The 21,277-nt window shown below is 36.4% G+C and overlaps 1 protein-coding gene across 1 annotated transcript in view; it reads right to left on the bottom strand.

The window, feature by feature from the left end:
* SERPINI2 (serpin family I member 2) overlaps positions 1-5,893 on the bottom strand; it is a 46,599-nt gene extending 40,706 nt beyond the window's left edge. The window contains exons 1-2 of the mRNA XM_037525752.1: positions 5,883-5,893; positions 2,804-3,058 (exon numbers count right to left, since the gene is read on the bottom strand). Of these exons, the coding sequence (XP_037381649.1) occupies positions 2,804-3,050 (247 nt within the window). The 5' untranslated portion in view covers positions 3,051-3,058; positions 5,883-5,893. The remainder of the gene's footprint in view (positions 1-2,803; positions 3,059-5,882) is intronic.
* Positions 5,894-21,277: the final 15,384 nt, after the last annotated feature.

The raw sequence follows: 21,277 nt of genomic DNA, 5'->3' as shown, positions 1-21,277 counted from the left end.
TATAATATTCTACTGCCATGTATTTTTTAAATCATTATTAATGAAAAGAAATCCATGATTAACAAAATATTAAAAATTTGAATACAGACAGGATCATTTTATTGATTTTTCTTTCCATCTTGGCTCCAAATGGCTTTGCTAGGTCTACTTTCTCATCTGTCTCAGGCCTTATTCTCCTCTTAAAACACTTTACTTTATTTCTCTCCAAACAGCTTTTCCCACCATCTTCTTGTGCTTTTGCATTTTTGCCCCGTCTTCAATGTATTCTTTTTCTACACTATTTTCTACACTATTTTTCATATTTTTCTCCCTTTTTGGGTAGCCTTCCTTTATCATTTTGCAATTACCTTTCCTCTGTGCCACTCTCCCTTTCCCCTAACAAAGCACATAGAAAACAAGTTTGCTAGATTTTGTTATGTTTTAAAATATTAATGTTTAACTTTTCATATATATTCTTCAAAGAAAATTTTGCATGATTAATTTTATCTATAATCCTCACTGAATTTGCTCTGGGAAAGTTACTTAAAATTTCTTTGCCTCAGTGTCTTTAAGTGGGTTATGTCTGCCTCAAAGAATAATTGTGAATATTAAATATTAAATGAGATAATATAGATCAAGGACATAAAACAGTGACTGAAACACTATATATGCACATATAGTGTATATATATATATATAATAATGTGGGCAATATTACTACTATGATTATTATTATGTTTACTATTTATCTGTTTCTCTATAAGATGAATCTAGTTAAAGGAATGTAGATTTTGGAAGCTCTAATTTTACTACTTTGTAATACAATCAACTTTATATGTCTTCATAAAGGTTTTATCATTTTTCAAAGCAGTATCAAGTAATTTAAGTGTTTCTGGTTCTGTGAAGTAGGATTCGCTGAATTTAATATATTTAAGACTAAATTATGATTTAGTGGTTTCATTTTACATTATTTGCAAAGGAAAACTTGAAATTAACATCACTATCACCAACTTCTTTTCTATATAAAATTGCCTTTATTTTAAATTAAGCAAATAAACCCTGTAAGTAGATTTTTTTTTTTTTTTTTTTTTTTTTTCAGAAAAACAGAGACTTTACTCTGTGGTAAGGCAAACATATTGAAATCAGGTATATGACTAAGTTCTCAAATCAAAAATCTGGATGACTTCTCTGATGCTTAAGACACATTATCTAGCAGTTATGTGAAAGTTGAAAATTAAAATCCTTATGGAAATTGAGAGCACGGCATGGGTAGGGAGAATGGCAATTGCCTCCTTCACATGGGGCGTCAGCATGAAAGCTTCTACACAGTATCTCAGATATTACCTATACATTATATATATATGTGTGTGTGTGTGCAAATATATATATTTGATAATGTGGACCATATTACTATGTTCACAATCCAAGGTTATTAACATTTCTCTGTTTCTCTCTGTTTTGTAGTTTTGGATACTACAAAACAAAAAACTCATGAAGACTTCTGATGATTTATGTACATGCTTTCTCTTTTTAATTTTTCCTTAAAAACTATTAGCTAAAATATCTTTAAAATACATAAATTAATGATTTTTATTGGTCTCATATTGGTGAAAAGGTAGATTTTAATTAGAAAATTCATTTTGAAAATTTAAAAAATTAAATGAGCAGCACACAGAATTCTAGGTGAGGATGCTCACTCTGAGAATCTTGGAACTCTCACAGGATTCTCACCAGTACTGTCTTATCTACTCTTGTGCTTTTCTTTTTGCTCCCAGTTGTACCATTCCAAGAAGCACAGTTGTTTCAAGAAGGGAAAATATAATGTTATTATTATGAATAAATGAATTAATTGCTTGATAAAGAGCCACTGCAAATTCATTATTTCTTTGAGCTCAGGGTCTCATGGCTTGACTTCCAGAAAATGTCAGCAGGAGACTCCACAAGAAGTTCTTAAGCACTTTGACCACTGTATATCATTTAATTCAAAATGTATTAGTTTTCAAAATAATCAGAGTTTAGCATATTAATCTCAACAGAAAATTTATCCCTACTGAAGGAGGGCTAAGTCCATAGTAAAATTTCCATAAGAGATAATAAATTTCAACAATTAAAAATTATCTTCTGAAGCAGTTTCATGATATAAGAAAATGGTCCAAATAATATAGTTATAGTGAAAGAATACACCCCCACACACACACAAACACACAGACATGTATATATAAACATACACATAACATGAGCTCTATTAATTATAACCTGCTAAATCAAAAAGACCAGAGGAAAATGCGAAGTCATACAATGTTATATCTGTATAGAATTATTTTTTTAAGAACTTATTTTGGTTAACATTTTCATTAAGAAACAGTATAGATAAATATTATTTATATTTGTTTTCTCTGTTTTATAGTAACTTTCCTTCCATTTTTTTTATTTATTGTAAATCTATGATCCTGAGCTTCCCTCTAATATTTAAAAAATAAATTTACCCAGGGGCATCCCTGGTGGCACAAGGGGTTAAATCTCAGTACAGTGAAGCTGTCAGCAGCCACTGGCGTCCCATCCCCAGCCAAGGAGCTAACCCACATGGGCAGCAGACCTCTCCTCTATTGCCCTCTGCTCCCCTTAGCAGTGTATTTCAGTGGATCTACCTGTTGTGCTCCCCACTCTGTCACTAGTGAATCCCCTCAGACCCCTGTAACTCTGGCCTACACCCCAGTTCTTAAACACATAAATAAATAAAAATATATCTTTAAAAATAATAATAAATAAATACTAAAATTGCCCAAATATTATCTAGCCTAAATAATTATATGTGAAATTCTCACCGGTTGCAGTGTCCTCAAATTTTAAAGTTTGTCTTATCTGCTCTTGTGCTTTTCCTTTTGCTCCCAGTTGTATCATTCCAAGAAGTACAGTTGTTCCAAGAGGGGAAAATACAATGTTGTTATTATGGGATAAATGAATTGCTTGATAAAGATCCACTGCAAATTCATTATTTCTTTGAGCCCAGGGTCTTGAGGCTTGACTTCCAAAAAAAGTCAGCAGGAGATTCCACAAGAAGATCTTATGCATCTTGACCGCTGTACATCATTTAATTCAAAATGTATTAGTTTTCAGAATAATCAGAATTAGCATATTAATCTCAACAGATAACTTTCTACCTATCAGAACTTTCTACCTTATGAGATCAAAGTACAGAACATTCTAATTATAGTTTTGTAGATATCATTGGTTAAGAGAAACAGCATGTGCTAATGCTATTTTTTTATATTTCTTCAAGAACCAGTTTAAAATGTATTTGTAGGGCCTCCCTAGTGGCGCAGGCGGTTGAGCGCCGCATTGTGAAGCTGTCCACAGCCTCTGCAGTACGGGTTCCATTCCGGCCTGCGAGAATCCCACATGGTGAAGCAGACCTCTCCTATCTCGCCCGCTGCTCCCTTAATCAGTGTATTTCTTTAGTCTGCCTGTTCTGTTCCCCACTCTGTCTCTGGTGAATACTCTCACCCTCCCACACATCTGGCCTGTATCCCAGTCCTTGTATAAAAAATATATGTATTTTTTTTAAAGATTTATTTATTTATTTATACAAGCACTGGGTACAGTCAGAAGCGCGGGAGGGTGAGAGCATTCACCAGAGCCAGAGCGGGGAACAGAACAGTAGACTGACGAAATACACTGCTGAGGGGAGCAGTGGGCACGGCAGGAGAGGTCTGTTGTGCCATATGGGACCCTCGCCGGTGGCCGGGGATCGAACCGGCACTGCAGAGGCTGCCCAGCGCTCAACCACTGCGCCACCAGGGGAGGCCCTAAAAAATAAATAAATCTTTTAAAAAAGTAAAATAAAATGTATTTGTAGATTGTCAAATAAAATCAAAGGAGAAATTATAATACTGGAATATTGTCATTGAGATGATACTTGTTCCTATTTTTTCTCGTACTTTAAATGATACACTTGTAACTCTGATATCAAGGGAAACTCTGCCCAGATACTCTAAAATGCCCCGAGATCAAAGGGAAAAATGGAACAAAATAGAGCATATTCAGTATTTTATATACTGAGTATGATCTATGATATAAAGAAGTTAACATTCTAAATTAATTGAGTAATCTGGCTTTTTGCAGAAGTAATTCTCACACTGTATGGAATCCCACCTCTATAGGACAAAATACCTCAAAATGCACCTTGTACCTTCCCAAAGGGAGGGAAAGACAACTCAGAAAAAATGGAAAGAAACAATATTAGCAAAGAGGGAAGGGGCTAATTAAACATGGTGGAGGATTATCGGAGCTTAATTGGTGGGCATAATAGGGTGATAGGCATGAATCTATAATTCCTAAAATACATACACTGTTGTAAACAAATTTTATCTCAATAAACATAATTTTTAAGTGGCATTCCAATATAAATGGTCCAGTAATAACAAAAGAACAAAGCAATTAAAAAGTCAAAGAATAGCTTGACAAATAAAGTATATAAGAAAACTGCAACTGAAAATTATAACCAGTTCACAACACAAACAATATCTCATCAAAGTGCGCTCCACTAAAATTGCAGGAAATTCAGTAATCTGATAAAGTCTTGAGTAAAATGAGTTTTCAATATTAACAGATACTTGGCAGAATACTGACTCTGATGGGATGGGAGGGGAAGAGTAGAATGGTGTATGGTGGAGGACTATCAGTGCTTTGGTGGAGGGAGAGCTACAGTAAACACACCTGAAGGAGAAATCCCATGTTACACAAATATCAACAAGGATGTAAAACAATGGTACTTCACTAATGAAAATATAAACAAGTAAATAAATACACAAATAAATAAAAAGAATATGGCTCTGAACACCTCATAAATTTTATAACACTAATTTTACCTTATAAATAATATATTTTAGTAACCATTAACAATTCTTTCTTTAATAGTTTACTAAGAATTAATTTTGAGTGTTAAGATGAAAACCTTCAGAATATATTTTGTTAGTCTTAAAGAATGGACAGCCATATTTCCAGGGTGTTTTGTAGACCATTAAGATACATGACAAATCACTAATAAACACATTATATATATGTATGTGTATATATATTATAATCCATATATATATATGGATTACTAATAGTCAAATATTCTCCAAAACTAAACTGTAGGGTTATGAGCTAGGTATTTCAAATTCTTTACCAATATATGTAGTTAAACTATTAAGCAAATGATTATTGAGAATGAAATTAGTACATAAGGTTGTGAGAGGCAGTGGTGCTACGATAGTAAAATTTAGTCAGCAGCAAGAGCAGTTTTATATGAAAATAAAGTTCTGTGTATCATTTTCTAACATATTTAGTATCTTGGAAGGTTTTAGACCAAAATATCAGTTTATAGATATACAGTCTAATGTTATTAGTATTTTTAGGTCATCAAATGACAATTAGTCAATTAACGTATTTATGTATTTGGTTTATATTAGAATAATAAATAATATCATGAAGAATATATATTTTTCCCTTCTAATAGAATCTGGGATTTAAGCTTTCAATATCAGTTGCAATTTTATGGATTAAAATTTACATTATAGAACATTCATTTCTCCCAGAAAATTTCTAGACACTCAATGAACTACAAGCATACATAAAACACTAGTTATAAATATACACTTATTTCTTCTGGATTTTGGATGACATCTCATCAGAAAGCACAAACTACTGGTGAACTAAATAAACTGACTAAAGGTCCTATAAGAATTTGACCTTCAAGTTCATAGTCATATCTTTTAAAGGGAATGAAAGTAATGTGCTAATTTGGTAAATGAATATATCTGTACCCAAGTGAGTAGAAATACCATTCCTCTGCTCTATTACACAGTCAATGTTATTGCATAAATACATCATTCAAAAGATACCCAATTTTAAGGTACTTACCCAAAATTGGCTTCTGGTTCTTCCCTGTAATGTTACAACTAAAATGTGTCCGCTGGGAAATGCTAGTACATGGAACAAGTGATCAGTCAAGGCCAAATCTGTTTGCACTGCACATTGTTTGATTAATTCCTCTAAACCAAAGCAGGTGTTTGGCACATTTGTATAAAAAGATGAATATGATCAAGTTAATGATCAATGACAAAATGAATAGAATTGAGAGTGAAACAATAATATAATTTTAAAAAATCATTAAGTTCATAAGTATCATTTTATCCATTATTTCACTTTCATAGTAAGTAGAAGCAGAATTTTGAAGATTCTGCCAGTGGTTGTAAATTTGCTAGTAATTAGTTCTTTTTGTTTCTCACAAGAGTCCCACTCCAGATTACCAATATGCTTTATAATTAATATTTCAGAATGCCTATGAGAAAGAGAATAAAGCTAATCAAATTCAGAACACAGAGACAAATTGCTGCTGCATTGATAGAGTGTTCAACAATTCCTCAAATTATACCACAGTTAGAGGAATTTCCTGCTGCTCCCCTCAGCTGAGTATTTTATCAGTCTGCCTGTTCTGTTCCCCGCCTTGGCTCTGATGAATGCTCTCACCCTCCCACACTACTGACTGTACCCAGTGCTTGTATAAATAAATAAATCTTTTTAAAAAATAAAAAATGATGTAAGAATTATATAAAATAAAATATTTTTAAAAAGACACTATTTCAAGGACTTGTTAAGTACTTTCTGTGTCCTAACAGGGCTAGAACTTAGTAACAGGCCTGAGGGGTCAGATGATTTCACAGGCCATAATCTCCTAATTTACTAAAATTCTTAATTATCTATCTAGGTATCTCTAAATATATACTAATATTTAGCTATATTCTGATATCATTAGCTATAACTTAAGCAAACTCTGTTCCAGCTTTAAATTAAGACTTTTTGAATTTTCCTAAAGCAGAGTTATGTAACACAAGGACGACTATCATTCTTGTTCTACATTCTGTTTATAAATAAAAAATCTGAATGTCTGAGACCATCATTCAGTCAATGATTTCTACCCACGTAGTGAAGCCAGCAAACATCCATCGCATGTACACTTAGCAAAATACCAAATTATGTCTGTATATTACTCAGATCACAATGTGATTTTCCCAGGAATAGGTCATTACTTTTCCTTCCAATGACAGAGACAGAGAGTCTGTCTTAGTAAGATCACTTAATGAAGTTGTTCTGTGAGGACCTCATGTTACAGCAGTTTGGACAGAATGTATATTTTCCTTTCTTTTGGGAAGTAAAAAGCAAAGGGAATGAGTTTTGCCTCCCTGTAGTAAGTTCTATTAATAGACAAGCTAAAATAGACAAAAAAATAATAAACTACAATTGTCCACAAAATATTACTGCAAATCTTTTTAACATTTTCAAAAATCTGTTCTTTCTACATATCTGTTTTGCAACTAGGGCATCAGGAGGGAAAAAATAATATTCATTAGTGAGAGTCAAACTGTCTTGGTATAAATTTGTGCATCATCTCAACTACCACTGTAAAAAGTAAATCTGGGATTATGTATAAAATTAGTAACACAGCTATAGGTACAATCTCATTACTTTTCCTAACATTTTTACAGTAAAGATATGTTTAATTACAAACCTTAAAAGCATACAGGTGAGTGTTCTAATTAATAAAGGACTTAAAAGTTAACTTGGAACATGGGTTAATTTCAGGCATTTTTCTTTGTCAGTTTGCTCCATTTATTTTGAGAGATAAGAAGAAAATGCTGTGAAAAGGGAACAGGATAAATTATATCTATTGTAAATCTGCATGCTACAAAAAGCATCATACTGAAACTTATGGCATCTCCAATTTTATTTTTTTCACTGTAGGAAAAGAGGATCTAAAATAATTCAGTGTCAGAAACAGCTTACAACGTCTTTCAATGCTATTAACACTTCATAAGTGAGACCATGCTATTCGCCTACCACAACTAGATACTGTGAGATGAAAGGATTAGTAAGGCAAATAACTAAATATATTTTTATTTTTTTCCTTTCAAATGTTTTTTGCAACAAATTATTAGAAACAGTAACATTAGAAGAAATGCTTACACCTTTAAAAGCTCCATTCTCAGGGCCTCCCTGGTGGTGCAAGGGGTTAAGATGCAACCTATGGCAAGGTTGTGGAGAAAAAGGAACTCTCCTGCACTGTTGGTGGGACTGCAAACTGGCCCAACCACTATGGAGAGCTGTGTGGAGATTTCTTAACCTACTAAAGATAGAGCTTCCATATGATCCAGCAATTCCACTCCTAGGTATTTACCCAAAGGACACAGAAACATCAATTCCAAAGAGCACCTGCACCCCTATGTTTATAGCAGCACTGTTTACAATAGCTAAGCTTTGGAAACAATCCAAACGCCCAAAAATAGATGACTGGATCAAGAAGATGTGGTACATATACACCATGGAATATTACTCAGCATTCAAAAAAGATAAACACATGCAACTTGCAGCAACATGGATGGCGCTGGAAAGGATCATGCTCAGCGAAATAAGCCAGAAAGAAAAAGAAAAATACTGGATGGTCTCACTCATAGCAGAAACCTAGAAAACTTAAATAAGGGACCAGGAAAAAGAATAACTATAAGAAAGTGAAAATCAAAATCAACAAACAACTACGAACCAGAGACACTCTATGGGGTTGAGGGGGTCGCAATTATATGGGGAATATAAAAATAAAATTTATAATAATAATAAAAAAGACACAACCTATGAAGCTATCTGTAGCCACTGCATCACGAGTTCAATCCCCAGCCAGGGAGAAACCCATATGGCACAGCAAACCTTTCCTGATTTGCTTGCTGCACCCCTCAGCAGTGTATTTCAGTCAATCTGCCTATTCTGCTCCCCATTCTGTCTCTGGTGAATCCTCTCATCCCACACACCTCTGTCCTGTACCTTAGTTCTTGTATGCATAAATAAATAAACATTTTTAAAAAAAGCTCCATTCTCATTATATATACTTGTGAATATATTTCACAGAAAAGTCCTTGAAGCTAACTAAGGTTCACACACAGCATAGTGACTTATATGAATCAGACTATTCACTTCAAATAAAATCACCTCTAGGAGTTTGAAAAACTAAGTAAAATATGTCTACTGAAATAATTTACAAATTATACAAGAAAAAGTAGTTGGACTCATTCAACATCTGTCTAATAAACCAGTGCTCTTCATGTGTCTTCACTCCAGAAAGCAAGAGAAATATATATTCTATTTATATGTGCATACCTGCTGTCTAAAATGGTCCCTTGCACATGCTTCAATAATTGGATGGACGGATGTCATAACAAAGTATTTGATACCCATGTTCCATCTTTTTAATATATTGATATTCCTTCAAATTTCTGTAAATGTGGCTCAAATTTCATCCTTCTTCACTGTCACTTATCTGTAATTCATAATCATGTACTCTGAAATAATAAAATGTCCAGTCAAATCTCCCACCCACTATAAGTATTCTCTGCAACATCCTGTGAGTGACCAGGCTCTTCTTGAACATCTCAAGGAATTATTTTTCCCAGCAACTTTTTCATTTAAAAAAAATAAATCACTTTTAAATACTTTCAAATTTACAGAAAAGTTGCAGGCATTATGCAAAGAACCATGATCTCTCTCTCTCCTCTCTTGGTTTCCCTAAGTTAACACTTCACCACAATGTGTATTCTATCTGCATATCTAATATCTTTCCCTCCCCTCTCTCCAACTCCACCAACTCCTCTCTCACTCAATAGATTGGTCAATAACTAGCTAGCTAGTTAGATATATAGATAGCTATAAATATAGATATATGTACGCAGATATATATATGGTGTTTGTGCGTATGTAAGTACACATATGTGTGGATATATATATTCACATATATACATATAAACATTATTTCTAGTATTTTCTAAATCATTTGAAAGCAAACAGCAAACATAATTTTTATTAACACTAAATATTCCATTCTATCAATTTGCCAAATCTAAAACTATGAGATCACATTGACATTCTAATCCTAATCCAAAATATCAATATTCTTCTAGTTTTCTCCCTTCAAATATTGTGACTACTTTCCTTAAGAGTGAGATACCTGGCTATCATTATCCTCAATATATTTTCAATTTATTCATTTATTCAGTACTCGTTTACTCTATATAACAAATCTCCCAATCATGTTGGTCATTTCATCCACTCCTTCCCTCTTACTTCCCACCCCCTCCCATTACCCACCCTCATACTCTTGGATGCAGCAAACACATCTCTGGTGGATCTTTCCTTTGATCCCCTTCTCTCCTTCACAACTATTTAATGGGTCTGCTGTGAGCAACTTTGCAGTAGGATAGGAAGGAAAGATTGGAAGTGACTTATATAAAAGGAAAAATAAGAAATGTTTTCATGTTTTAACAGGTATAAGGAAGTAATTCTAGAATCTGTGTTTTGAAAATTACACCATTTGGCCTACTGCTACTCTTTTGTTCTTTACAACTATTAAAACTTTGATAGTTTGCATCGCCCATAAATTCTCCTTCTTAAATGAGACATCCCAATTTCCTTACTATTTTCTCTTGAGCATGGTTTTTGAGGCTTTTTCTATTCTGATGTTCTTCAACATTCATTGATTAATCCTTAAAAATATTTTTTTCTCATACATCTTGTTCATATGATTGTATTCATTGTGAAGGAAAATCAATCTGAATAAAAGTCACAATGACTGAAACAAGATGCACATAAATGCAGATGGAATAGACATATGGAATCTGAAAATCTTTTCTCTTCCATCTGTCCACCAAACTGAAACATTTGCTCCACTGATACTAGAAATTCTGTTGTTACAGTTTATTCCATTCACCTTATGCTAATAAGAAGTGAAAGAACATAATTGCAACAGGCAAAAATTATGGTCTGTGGCCTAGACTCCAATTCCATATCTACCATCAATATTTAAGCATTATCCCAGTGGATCCAAATCTCAGATATTAAGTGTATAAATGCATGTGTATCATATCATATAATATTGTATATCATATCACATATATATCATATATACCATATAATATATTGTATGATATATACAGTATTATAATATATCTCATATACAATATTACATAATATGTATGCCATATTATACGATATAACAGAATATATGTGATATGATATATAATAGAGTACTAAATATATGTTATGTGTAAGATGATATATGTAAGTATATATAACATATAATAATAGTTATATATCTCACACAATTATTGTGAGTCTTAAACATGATTACCTTTTGTAGGTACTGGATAGAGTAACCCATATTTTATTAATTATTTCCTTTAGTCATATGTATCATTGTAAAATTCTTCTTAAAATTCAAATACATTTAAAGGACTTTAAAATACAAATATTAATATGTAAAGCAAATATTAACAAACCTAAAGGTAGACATTAGCAACAACATAATAATAGCAAGGCTCATTAACACTCCATTTAGAGTAATGAACAGATCATCCAGGCAGAAAATCACAAAGGAAACAATGGCCTTAATTGATAAATTGGACAGAATAGACTTGATAGTGTCTTACAGAACATTCTACCCCAAAATAACAGATATACTTTGTTTTCAAATGCTCACAGAACATCCTCAAGAATATAGCATATGTTAGAACACAAAAGAAGTCTTCTTAAATGTATGCATATGGTAATCTTATTAAGCCTCTTTCCAGATAATAAAACTTGAAATTAATCAAAAGAAGATGGATTTCTCCAATTTGTGGCGAATAAACAGTATGCTAAGAACAACTATTGGGTACATAGTGAAATCAAGTAATACTTACAGATCAATGAAGATGATCACACAGATAATCAAAACATATGGGGAAAATGAAAGTTCTAAAGTAGTATTAACAGAGAATTTTATAGTAATATGGATTTACCTTCAGTAATAAGACACAAAAATAAAGATCTAAGTTTGAACCTAAAGGAACTAGAAAAAGGAAAACCAAAGCCAGCAGATAGAAGAAAATAATAAAAATTAGAACAGAAAATAAGAAAATAGAAATAAAAAAGATAATCCAAAAGTTAACAAAAAAATAATGGAGGGGAGAAGCAACAAGTTGGTGAAAGAGTGAAGGCAATGGCCTAATGTTTTCTTTGTATATACAACTAGATTCAGCAGAAACAGCCAATAAGTCCTAAAGGAAAACAGATGCAGTGCACACTAAAAGCACTATCTGGAGAAGTGGGGGCCCAGCAAGCAATACAACATGTCAAGTGTGTAATACAGGATAGCAAGGTGAGCCCTGGAGGCTCAGGTGGCTCCACAGCATCAGAGTGGAACTAGCAGCAGTCCTGATGCAGTATGCCCCAGAAGACTCCAGCAAGCACCAGAGAGCTACAAACAGTAACAACGTGGCTGGCTCTGGCAAAGAGTAGAGCAAGTTTTTACAAGGGGCACAGATGTTATCAGGCCTTGACAGAGGCAACATCAGGGTTTAGTTCCCACTGACAGCAGCTCTCAGAGGAGAAAGCAAGGGAGACACTGCTCAGAGAGGCAGTCCTGCACAAAATAGCATGATTGATTATCCCTTCAATAGTGTCAATTTCAACAAGTTTGACACAGAAGAGATTCACCATACATTGTACAGGATGCCGATAGAGAAAGGAACCTATGGGTTTGGGTCAGCATTGGTGGACTCTGGTGACAGGACTATCAGCTCAGGCAGACAGAGTCCCTGAGAAGGAGAGCAGAGTTTGTATAGAAACAAGGGGGAAAACTGTGGAGGAACTGGGTGTTCCACATAAACTGCGTCTCTAGTAAAGTAACAGTAGAACGTGCATTCTGAACAGCATTCCCTCTTCTCGCTTCCTGGTATTAGTTCTTATCTTGTGGGACTTGTGCACAAGTCTCTCCTGCCAAACATAAGAGAGGAGGGATATCAGTGGTGCCACAAATAATAGCCAGCCCTACTCCAACTCATCTACACCAATATCTGACTCCCTCAAAACCCCTCCCCATTCTGCTGACTTAGCTATTACAGTATACTCTAAGTACATACAGAAGCCAGAAAAGGTCAAAATACAAAATAATAAATAGATAAGTGAAATAAAACTGCAGCATGACCAACAGGAAAGATAAAATAATTTAACACCTTGAATTATTGTTAAGGGAGAGGGATCAGACGGAGGGAGGGAGGAGCAGAGGGGACTTTGGTGATGGTACACAGGTGCATTGGTGAAGGAAATTCTGTGGGGACTACACCTGGAGAGGGAAACAATTATTGTTTAAAAGTGAACAATGGGACCTCCCCTGGTGGAGCAGGCGGTTGAGCGCAGCACTGTGAAGCTGTCCACAGCCTCTGCAGCGCAGGTTCGATCCCAGCTGGCTGGCGAGGGTCCCACATGGTGTGGCAGACCTTCCTGTCTTGCCCACTGCTCCCCTCAGCAGTGTATTTCATCAGTCTGCCTGTTCTGTTCCCAGCTCTGTCTCTGGTGAATCCTCTCACCCAAAAATAAATAAATAAAAGTGAACAATGATGTAAAAAAATAAATAAAAATAAATACAAAAATAAAGAAAAGAAAAAATATTAAAAAAATAAAAAAAATTGGAACACAAGCTACAATATGGGCTGACCAAATGTATAACACATGGAAATAATGGAAATATGGTACCTCAAGAGAAAATGACAGCACACAGTTAGAACTTTCCAGAATTCAAACACAAAAAAAGATGGAAGATAATAGTTCCCTAATAGATGGAAATTTCAGAACTGCTATAGTAAAAAAACTCAAAGATATAGAAGAAAATCCAGATGCCACCTCAAAGTAAAACAAGGGAAATCAGAAAGGCAAATCAAAAACATACAAGAGAACTGAGAAAAGTTAACCAAGAGATACAATTCAAAACACAAATTAATGAGATCAGAAATAAAATCAATGAATAAAAGACATCAAAGTTTTAAATAAGAAAATAGCATAAATTCAGGAGGAAAAGAGAAAAGTTCAATAAATAAGATCAGAAACTCTAGAGAGAGCTACAGATATACAACATATGAAATGGAGATAATAACACACTAAGGACTTATGTGGAACAGAAAGAGAAACAAGATTGGGGGGAAATAAATGAAGGTGCAATAGGAGGTGCAAATCTCACACCATTCACAAAGGAAACACAAGAATAATGGATATCCTAGAAAAAAGAAGCAGGGGGGTGGACAGAGAGCATATACAAGGAATTAACAGAGGTAACACTTGGAGTAAGAAGTTAAATATACAGGGCCTCCCCTGGTGGTGCAGGTGGTTGAGCGCCGCACTGGAAGCTGTCTGCAGCCTCTGCAGTGCCAGTTCCATCCCGGCCGGCCAGCCAGCAAGGGCCCCACATGGCGCGGCAGACCTCTCCTGTCGCGTCTGCTGCTCCCCTCAGCAGTGTATTTCATCAGTCTGCCAGTTCTGTTCTCCGCTCTGTCTCTGTTGAATCTTCTCACCCTCCTGCTCCTCTGGCTGGTACCCCGGTTCTTGTATAAATAAATAAATAAATAAATAAATAAATAAATAAATAAATCTTTTAAAAAAAGAAGTTAAATATACAAGTCCATAAAGCTAAAAGAATACCTGCTTACCTAAATGAAATGAGACCAACACTTAAACATATAGAAGTGAAAGTAGCAAAAGTTCACAAAGAAATTACATTGAAGGTAGCTGGAGGGAAAATCAGTAATTTATAAAGATACTCATAACAGACTTACATCGAATTCTGAGCAGAAGCTCCACAGTAAAGGAAGGAATGAAATGATACATTTAACAAAATCAAAGAAATCAGTCAGCCAAGAAAACAATATCCTGTAAGAAACTCCTTGGGAAAAAAAGGGAGAAATAATGGCATTCCCAGACAAACAAAAACTGAAGGATTTTGCAAACAGTAGGCCACCCCTACAAGAAGTGTTGAAAAAAGAAACCTATCAAATAAATAAAAATATTTTTTTTTTTTTAAGATTTACTTATTTATTCATACAAGCATTGGGTACAGTCAGAAGCATGGGAGGGTGAGAAAATTCACCAGAGCCAGAGCAGGGAACAGAACAGGCAGACCGACAAAATACACTGCTGAGGGGATCAACTGGCGTGGCAGGAGAGGTCTGCACGCCATGTGGGACCCTCCCCGGTGGCTGGGGATCAAACCGGTGCTGCAGAGGCTGCGGGTAGCTTCGCAGCCCAGCGCTCAACTGCTGCACCACCAGGGGAGGCCCTAAAAATAAATCTTAAAAAAAAGAACCACAGAGGGAAGATCAACATGGCAGCAAGGAAACACTGCCAGTAAGATCTCCCATTAAAAAAAAAGTTAATAGGGAGGAAAAGCGGCAGGTTCCAGTGAGAACTGGGACACAGAAGATAAACGGACGACTCCAGCAAACTACCCGAAGAAGAAAGTTGCCATAAAAGAGGACTAGAAGGAAGGAAAGCTCAGAACCCTGCTACCCTCCCCCATCCACAAAGTCGGCGCTCTCCGACCAACAGAAAGGAGGAAAAACGAAAAAACTGAAACAACCACAAGAACAAACTACGCATCAAGCGGGACTGTGAGTGGAAAGGAACTATTTCAGCCACCACACCCCGTGAACTGGAGCTGTGGAGAACCCTGCAGGATTCGCCACAGAGATGAGCGAATGGCTCCAGGTGCCATTAGAGAAAAACAAAGACTCCCGGAGACCTACACACAGCCCCAGGCCAGCCGGTAAGCTTGTGTGGAAAAGCGTCACGCTTGAAAAGCAAACACGGATCAAGGCTGCCCAGGTCCCCACGCCTGTGACCTAGGCTTGTGGGGAGATGCGCAGGGGCCCTCACTGAGGTGAATGTCCCTCACTGAGTAATCAGAAACTGTAGAGGCCCCAACCCAGACATCCGGGTTCTTGCATGAAGCAGATACTGAATGCTAGCCCCAGTTAAGTCTCAAGTTTCCCATTGTGACGATTGAACCCTGCCCCCTGCTTGCTTGTTGTGGCTCGTTTGTATTGGTGGTCTCTCCTTGCTCAAGATAAGGAGAGACCTCCTCTTCTGAACCTATATAACACTGTACATATCCTGAATAAACAAAACTAGCAACGATCCTGGCTTTGTCTCTACTCCTTGCGTTCCCCTGTCCTACCTAGCCCCTGCTTCCTCCCCCAGGTACTGTGTTGATTTGCCCGGCAGGTCTGGACAAGAAACCAGGCACCTGGACACGGGAGTGGGGTGCAAAAGGCGCCATTTCTGCAGACACTGAACTGGGCTACAGCCAGCATCCTGGACCTGAGGGCTTTGGAACTGAGACCCAGGGCATGAAATTTGGGGAGTGGGTTCTCCACGACGGTGGGGCACAAGGCAGACACAACACCCCAAAGCCTTTGAGGTTTTCCCCAACATTCCCACTCTGTTCCCTGTCCAACGGGGTGAAAAAAACAGTTCCCCAAGGAAACAAGGAGAGATCTCTGGTGCCACCTAGTGACCAGAAAAAAAATCACCAACACCCCATAGAATAGGGACCTTTCTTCAGTAAAGACTGCTTGAAACCAGCAGAAGGCTTCCAGAGGAGCCAGTGGTGAGGTGGGAAGTTAGCCCACGCCAGGCCACTTCTGACCAGCAGTCTGAGCCCAGAGGGGGAGCAGGCACCCACGGCCGGGGCAGACCGGGCGCGCAGAAGAGTGTGCCTGAGACCGGACGCACAGGGAGTGCGTCCCGCATTGCCATTTTAGAACAGGAATATTTCTTCAGTAAAGACTGCCTGAAACCAGCGGAAGGCTCCCTGAGGAGCCAGAGGTGAGCTGGGAAGTTCGCCCATACCAGGCCCCTTCTGGCCTGCAGTCCTAGCCCAGAAGGGGAGTGGGAACCCGCCGCAGGGGCAGACAGGGTGCACAGGGAGTGCGTCCCGACATTGCCACTTTGGAACAGGAACCTTTCTTCGGTAAAGACTGCTTGAAACCAACAGATGGCTCCCAGAGGAGCCAGAGGGGAGTGGAGTTCACCCAAGATGCCGGCCAGTCCCAGCAACACAGTGTACCAATGTATACGGCAAATTAGAAAACAGACAGTAGGGAGTAGAAGAACCACATGCAACCTAGCAACTCCTCAGGAAAAAGCACACCACAAAAAGAAAACCACACCCCAGATTGCAATGACAGTAACTTGGAAGAATTTCTGAGCCTTCCAGAAAGAGAATTTAAAATTACCATGATTAAAAAACTGACAGAACTCATAAAAGAAAACAATGATAAGGGAAAAATAATCAATGATCAGAAGAATGAAATTGAGTCCCTAAAGAGGGAAAACAATGGTCAGAAGAATGAAGTTGAGTCCCTAAAGAGGGAAGTAAAAGAAATGCAGGAGATCAAAGAATTAATGGAGGAACTAAAGAACTCCGGGAAAAGCAAGGAAAGCAGAATAGATGAAATGGAAGAACAAATAAGTACTCTTGAAGACACAGAAATAAAATGAACCAAAACAGAAAAGGAAAGAGAAGTACGAAGGAAAAAGAACGAAGAAAGACTTCGGGAACTATCTGACTCCATGAGGAAAGGAAATATAAGAGTTATAGGAATACCAGAAGGAGAGGAGAGAGATGTAGGAACAGAGAAAATATTCAAAGAGATAATTGAAGAGAACTTCCCAAATGTGAAGAAGGAGCTGAAAATTGATATATAAGAAGCAAGAAGAACACCAAACTTCCACGACGAAAGGAAAAATACAGCAAGACACATAATAGTAAAGCTCCCAAGAATCCAGGACAAGGAAAAAATGATGAAGCTGACAAGAAGGAAGAAACAGATAACATTCAAAGGAAAACCAATCAGGCTGACATCAGACTTCTCCGAGGAAACACTACGGGCAAGCAGAGAGTGGAGGGACATAGTCAACAGACTCCAAGAAAACAGATGCCAATCAAGAATACTCTATCCCGCAAAGCTGTCCTTCCTCTATGAAGAAAGAATAAGGACCTTCCCAGACAAACAGAAACTCTGGAATTTCATTATGAATAAACCCCCACTCCAAAAAATACTACAAGGAATCGTAAAGCCAGAACCTCAGAGGGATGAATAACAATGAAAGAAGGCCAAAAAAAAAAAAGTTACTAAAAGAATAAATAAATAAAATGAAAGGAAAGACAAACACAATGGCAAATACAGATGCTAACATATCAGTATTAACTCTAAATGTAAATGGACTAAACACTTCAATAAAAAGACACAGAGTCGCAGGCTGGATTAAGAAACAAAACCCAACCTTTCGCTGTCTCCAGGAAACACATTTAGCTACAAAACATAAAAATAAACTCAAAGTTAAAGGATGGAAAACAATCCTACAAGCAAATGGACCAAAAAAGAAAGCAGGAACAGCTACACTTATATCAGATAAAACAGATTTCAAACTCAAAAAGATAAAAAGAGACCCTAACAGTCACTATATTATGATCAAGGGGACAATACTTCAAGAAGAAATGACACTCATTAGCATATATTCACCAAACGAAGGAGCACCAAAATATATCAGACAACTGTTGTCATCTCTGAAAACAGACACCAGAAAAAACACATACATAGTGGGAGACTTCAACACACCACGATCAACAATGGATAGATCAACGAGACAAAAAATAAGTAAAGACACTGAAGCTCTAAATAAGGACCTAGAGTGCTTGGGCTTAACGGACATCTATAGAACACTAAACCCAAAAAAAACGGAGTACATATTTTCTCAAGCGCACATGGATCATTCTCCAGGATCGATCACATACTGGGACACAAGAAAAACATCAACAGATACACCAAGATCGAAATCAAACCAACCATCTTTTCTGACCATGAAGGCATCAAACTAGAAATAAACCCTAAAAAGAAGGCAAGGAACTCTCCTGCCTCATGGAGATTGAAAACCACACTTCTGGAAGACCACTGGACTAATGAGGAGATCAAAGAAGAAATTTAAAAAATCTTTGAATTGAATGATAATGAGGACACCGATTTCCTAAATGTATGGAATGTAGTAAAAGCAGTAATAAGAGCAAAATATATAGCAATACAAGCTCACATCAAGAAACAGGAAAGAACTCAAAGAAACAACCTAATCCCGAAGCTCAAAGATCTAGAAAAAGAACAACAAAAAAAAAACCCCAAAACCAGTAGAAGAAAAGAAATAATGAAAACCAAAGCAGAAATAAATGAAATCGAAACTGAAAAAACAATCCAAAAGATCAATGAAACCAAGAGCTGGTTCTTCAAAAAAATCAATAAAATAGACAAACCCCTAGCCAGGCTAGGGGTTTATCACCCAAAGCTAGATAAAGAAGAAATAGAACACCTAAATTGACCAATTACAAGCAGCAAAATTGAAATGGTAATCAAAAACCTCCGCAAAAACAAAAGTCCAGGACCTGATGGATTTACAAATGAATTCTACCAAACATTCAGAGATGAATTAGTGCCTATCCTTCACAAACTCTTCCAAAAAATTGAGAAGGAAGGGACAATACCAAACACGTTCTATGAAGCCAACATTACACTAATACCAAAACTGAACAAGGACAACACAAAAAAGGAAAACTACAGGCCAATCTCCCTAATGAACACTGATGCAAAAATCCTCAATAAAATTTTAGCTATCAGAATCCAACAATGTATCCATAAGATAATTCACCATGACCAAGTAGGATTAATTCCAGGGACACAAGGATGGTTCAACATCCAAAAATCAATCAATGTTATCCAACACATCAACAAAAAAAAATATAAAAACCATATGATAATATCAACAGATGCTGAGAAAGCTTTCGACAAAGTGCAACACCCATTCGTGATAAAAGCCCTTGAAATTCTTGGGATACAAGGAACATACCTCAACATCATAAAGGCCATCTATGAGAAGCCAACAGCCAGTATCATTCTCAATGGTGAAAAGCTGAAAGCAATTCCATTAAGATCTGGAACAAGACAAGGATGCCCACTCTCACCACTGCTTTTCAACATAATATTGGAAGTCCTAGCCAGAGCAATAAGACAAGAGAAAAACATCCAAGGAATCCAAATAGGAAAAGAAGAAGTCAAACTATCACTATTTGCAGATGATATGATAATATACATAGAGAAACCCAAAAACTCCACAGAAAAACTAATTCTACTCATCAATCAGTTCAGTAAAGTAGCAGGATACAAAATCAACACACAAAAGTCAGTAGCCTTCCTATACACAAACAATAAATCTGAAGAAGAAGAAATAAAAAAAAATCCCTTTCATTATCGAAACAAAAAAAATCAAATATTTGGGAATAAATCTAACAAAAGAGGTAAAGGACCTATACAAAGAAAACTATAAAACACTGTTAAAAGAAATAGAAGAAGACACAAAGAAATGGAAAGACATCCCCTGCTCATGGATTGGGAGAATAAACATTATTAAAATGGCCATCCTACCAAAAGCAATATACAGATTCAATGCTATTCCAATCAAAATTTCAATGTCATTCTTCAAAGAAATAGAACAATTATTGATGAAATTCATACGGAATCACAAAAAACCCCGAATTGCCAAAGCTCTCCCGAAAAAGAAAGAAGGGAATGGAGGTATCACACTCCCAGACTTCAAACTATACTATAAAGCCATAATCATCAAAACTGCATGGTATTGGAACAAGAACAGACACACAGACCAATGGAATCGAATAGAAAATCCAGAAATAAGCCCACAGATTTATGGTCAACTAATCTTTGACAAAGGAGCAAAGACTATGCATTGGAGCAAAGAAAGTTTGTTCAATAAATGGTGCTGGGAAAACTGGGTCGCTACATGCAAAAGAATGAAGCTTGACCACTTCCTCACACCATACACAAAAATCAACTCAAAATGGATTAAAGAACTAGACATAAGACCTGAAACCATAAAATACATAGAAGGAAATATAGGCAAAACATTACGTGATATTCACATCAAAGACATCTTCATAGATACATCACCCAAAGCAGTGATAGTGAAGGCACAGATAAACAGCTGGGACTACATCAAATTAAAGAGCTTCTGCACAGCAAAAGAGACAATAACAAAAACAAAGAGAGACCCCACCGACTGGGAGAACATTTTTGCACACAACACTAATGATAAAGGACTGATCACAAAAATATACAGAGCTGATGAGACTCAACAACAACAAAGAAAATAATCCAGTCAAAAAATGGGCAGAAGAGCTAAAAAGAAACTTCTCTGAAGAGGAAATGCAAATGGCCAACAGGCATATGAAAAAATGTTCAACATCACTTGTCATCAGGGAAATGCAAATCAAAACTACCATGAGATACCATCTTACACCAGTGAGAATGGCACATATTAAAAACACTAGCAACAACAAATGTTGGTGA

Source organism: Talpa occidentalis, unplaced genomic scaffold (assembly GCF_014898055.3).
Source record: "Talpa occidentalis isolate TD23 unplaced genomic scaffold, MPIMG_talOcc4v2.1 talOcc4.4, whole genome shotgun sequence".
In the NCBI taxonomy this organism is placed as follows: Eukaryota; Metazoa; Chordata; class Mammalia; order Eulipotyphla; family Talpidae; genus Talpa; species Talpa occidentalis.
The sequence above is the reverse complement of the archived record's forward strand: the minus strand, read 5'-3'. Positions and strand labels throughout refer to the sequence as shown.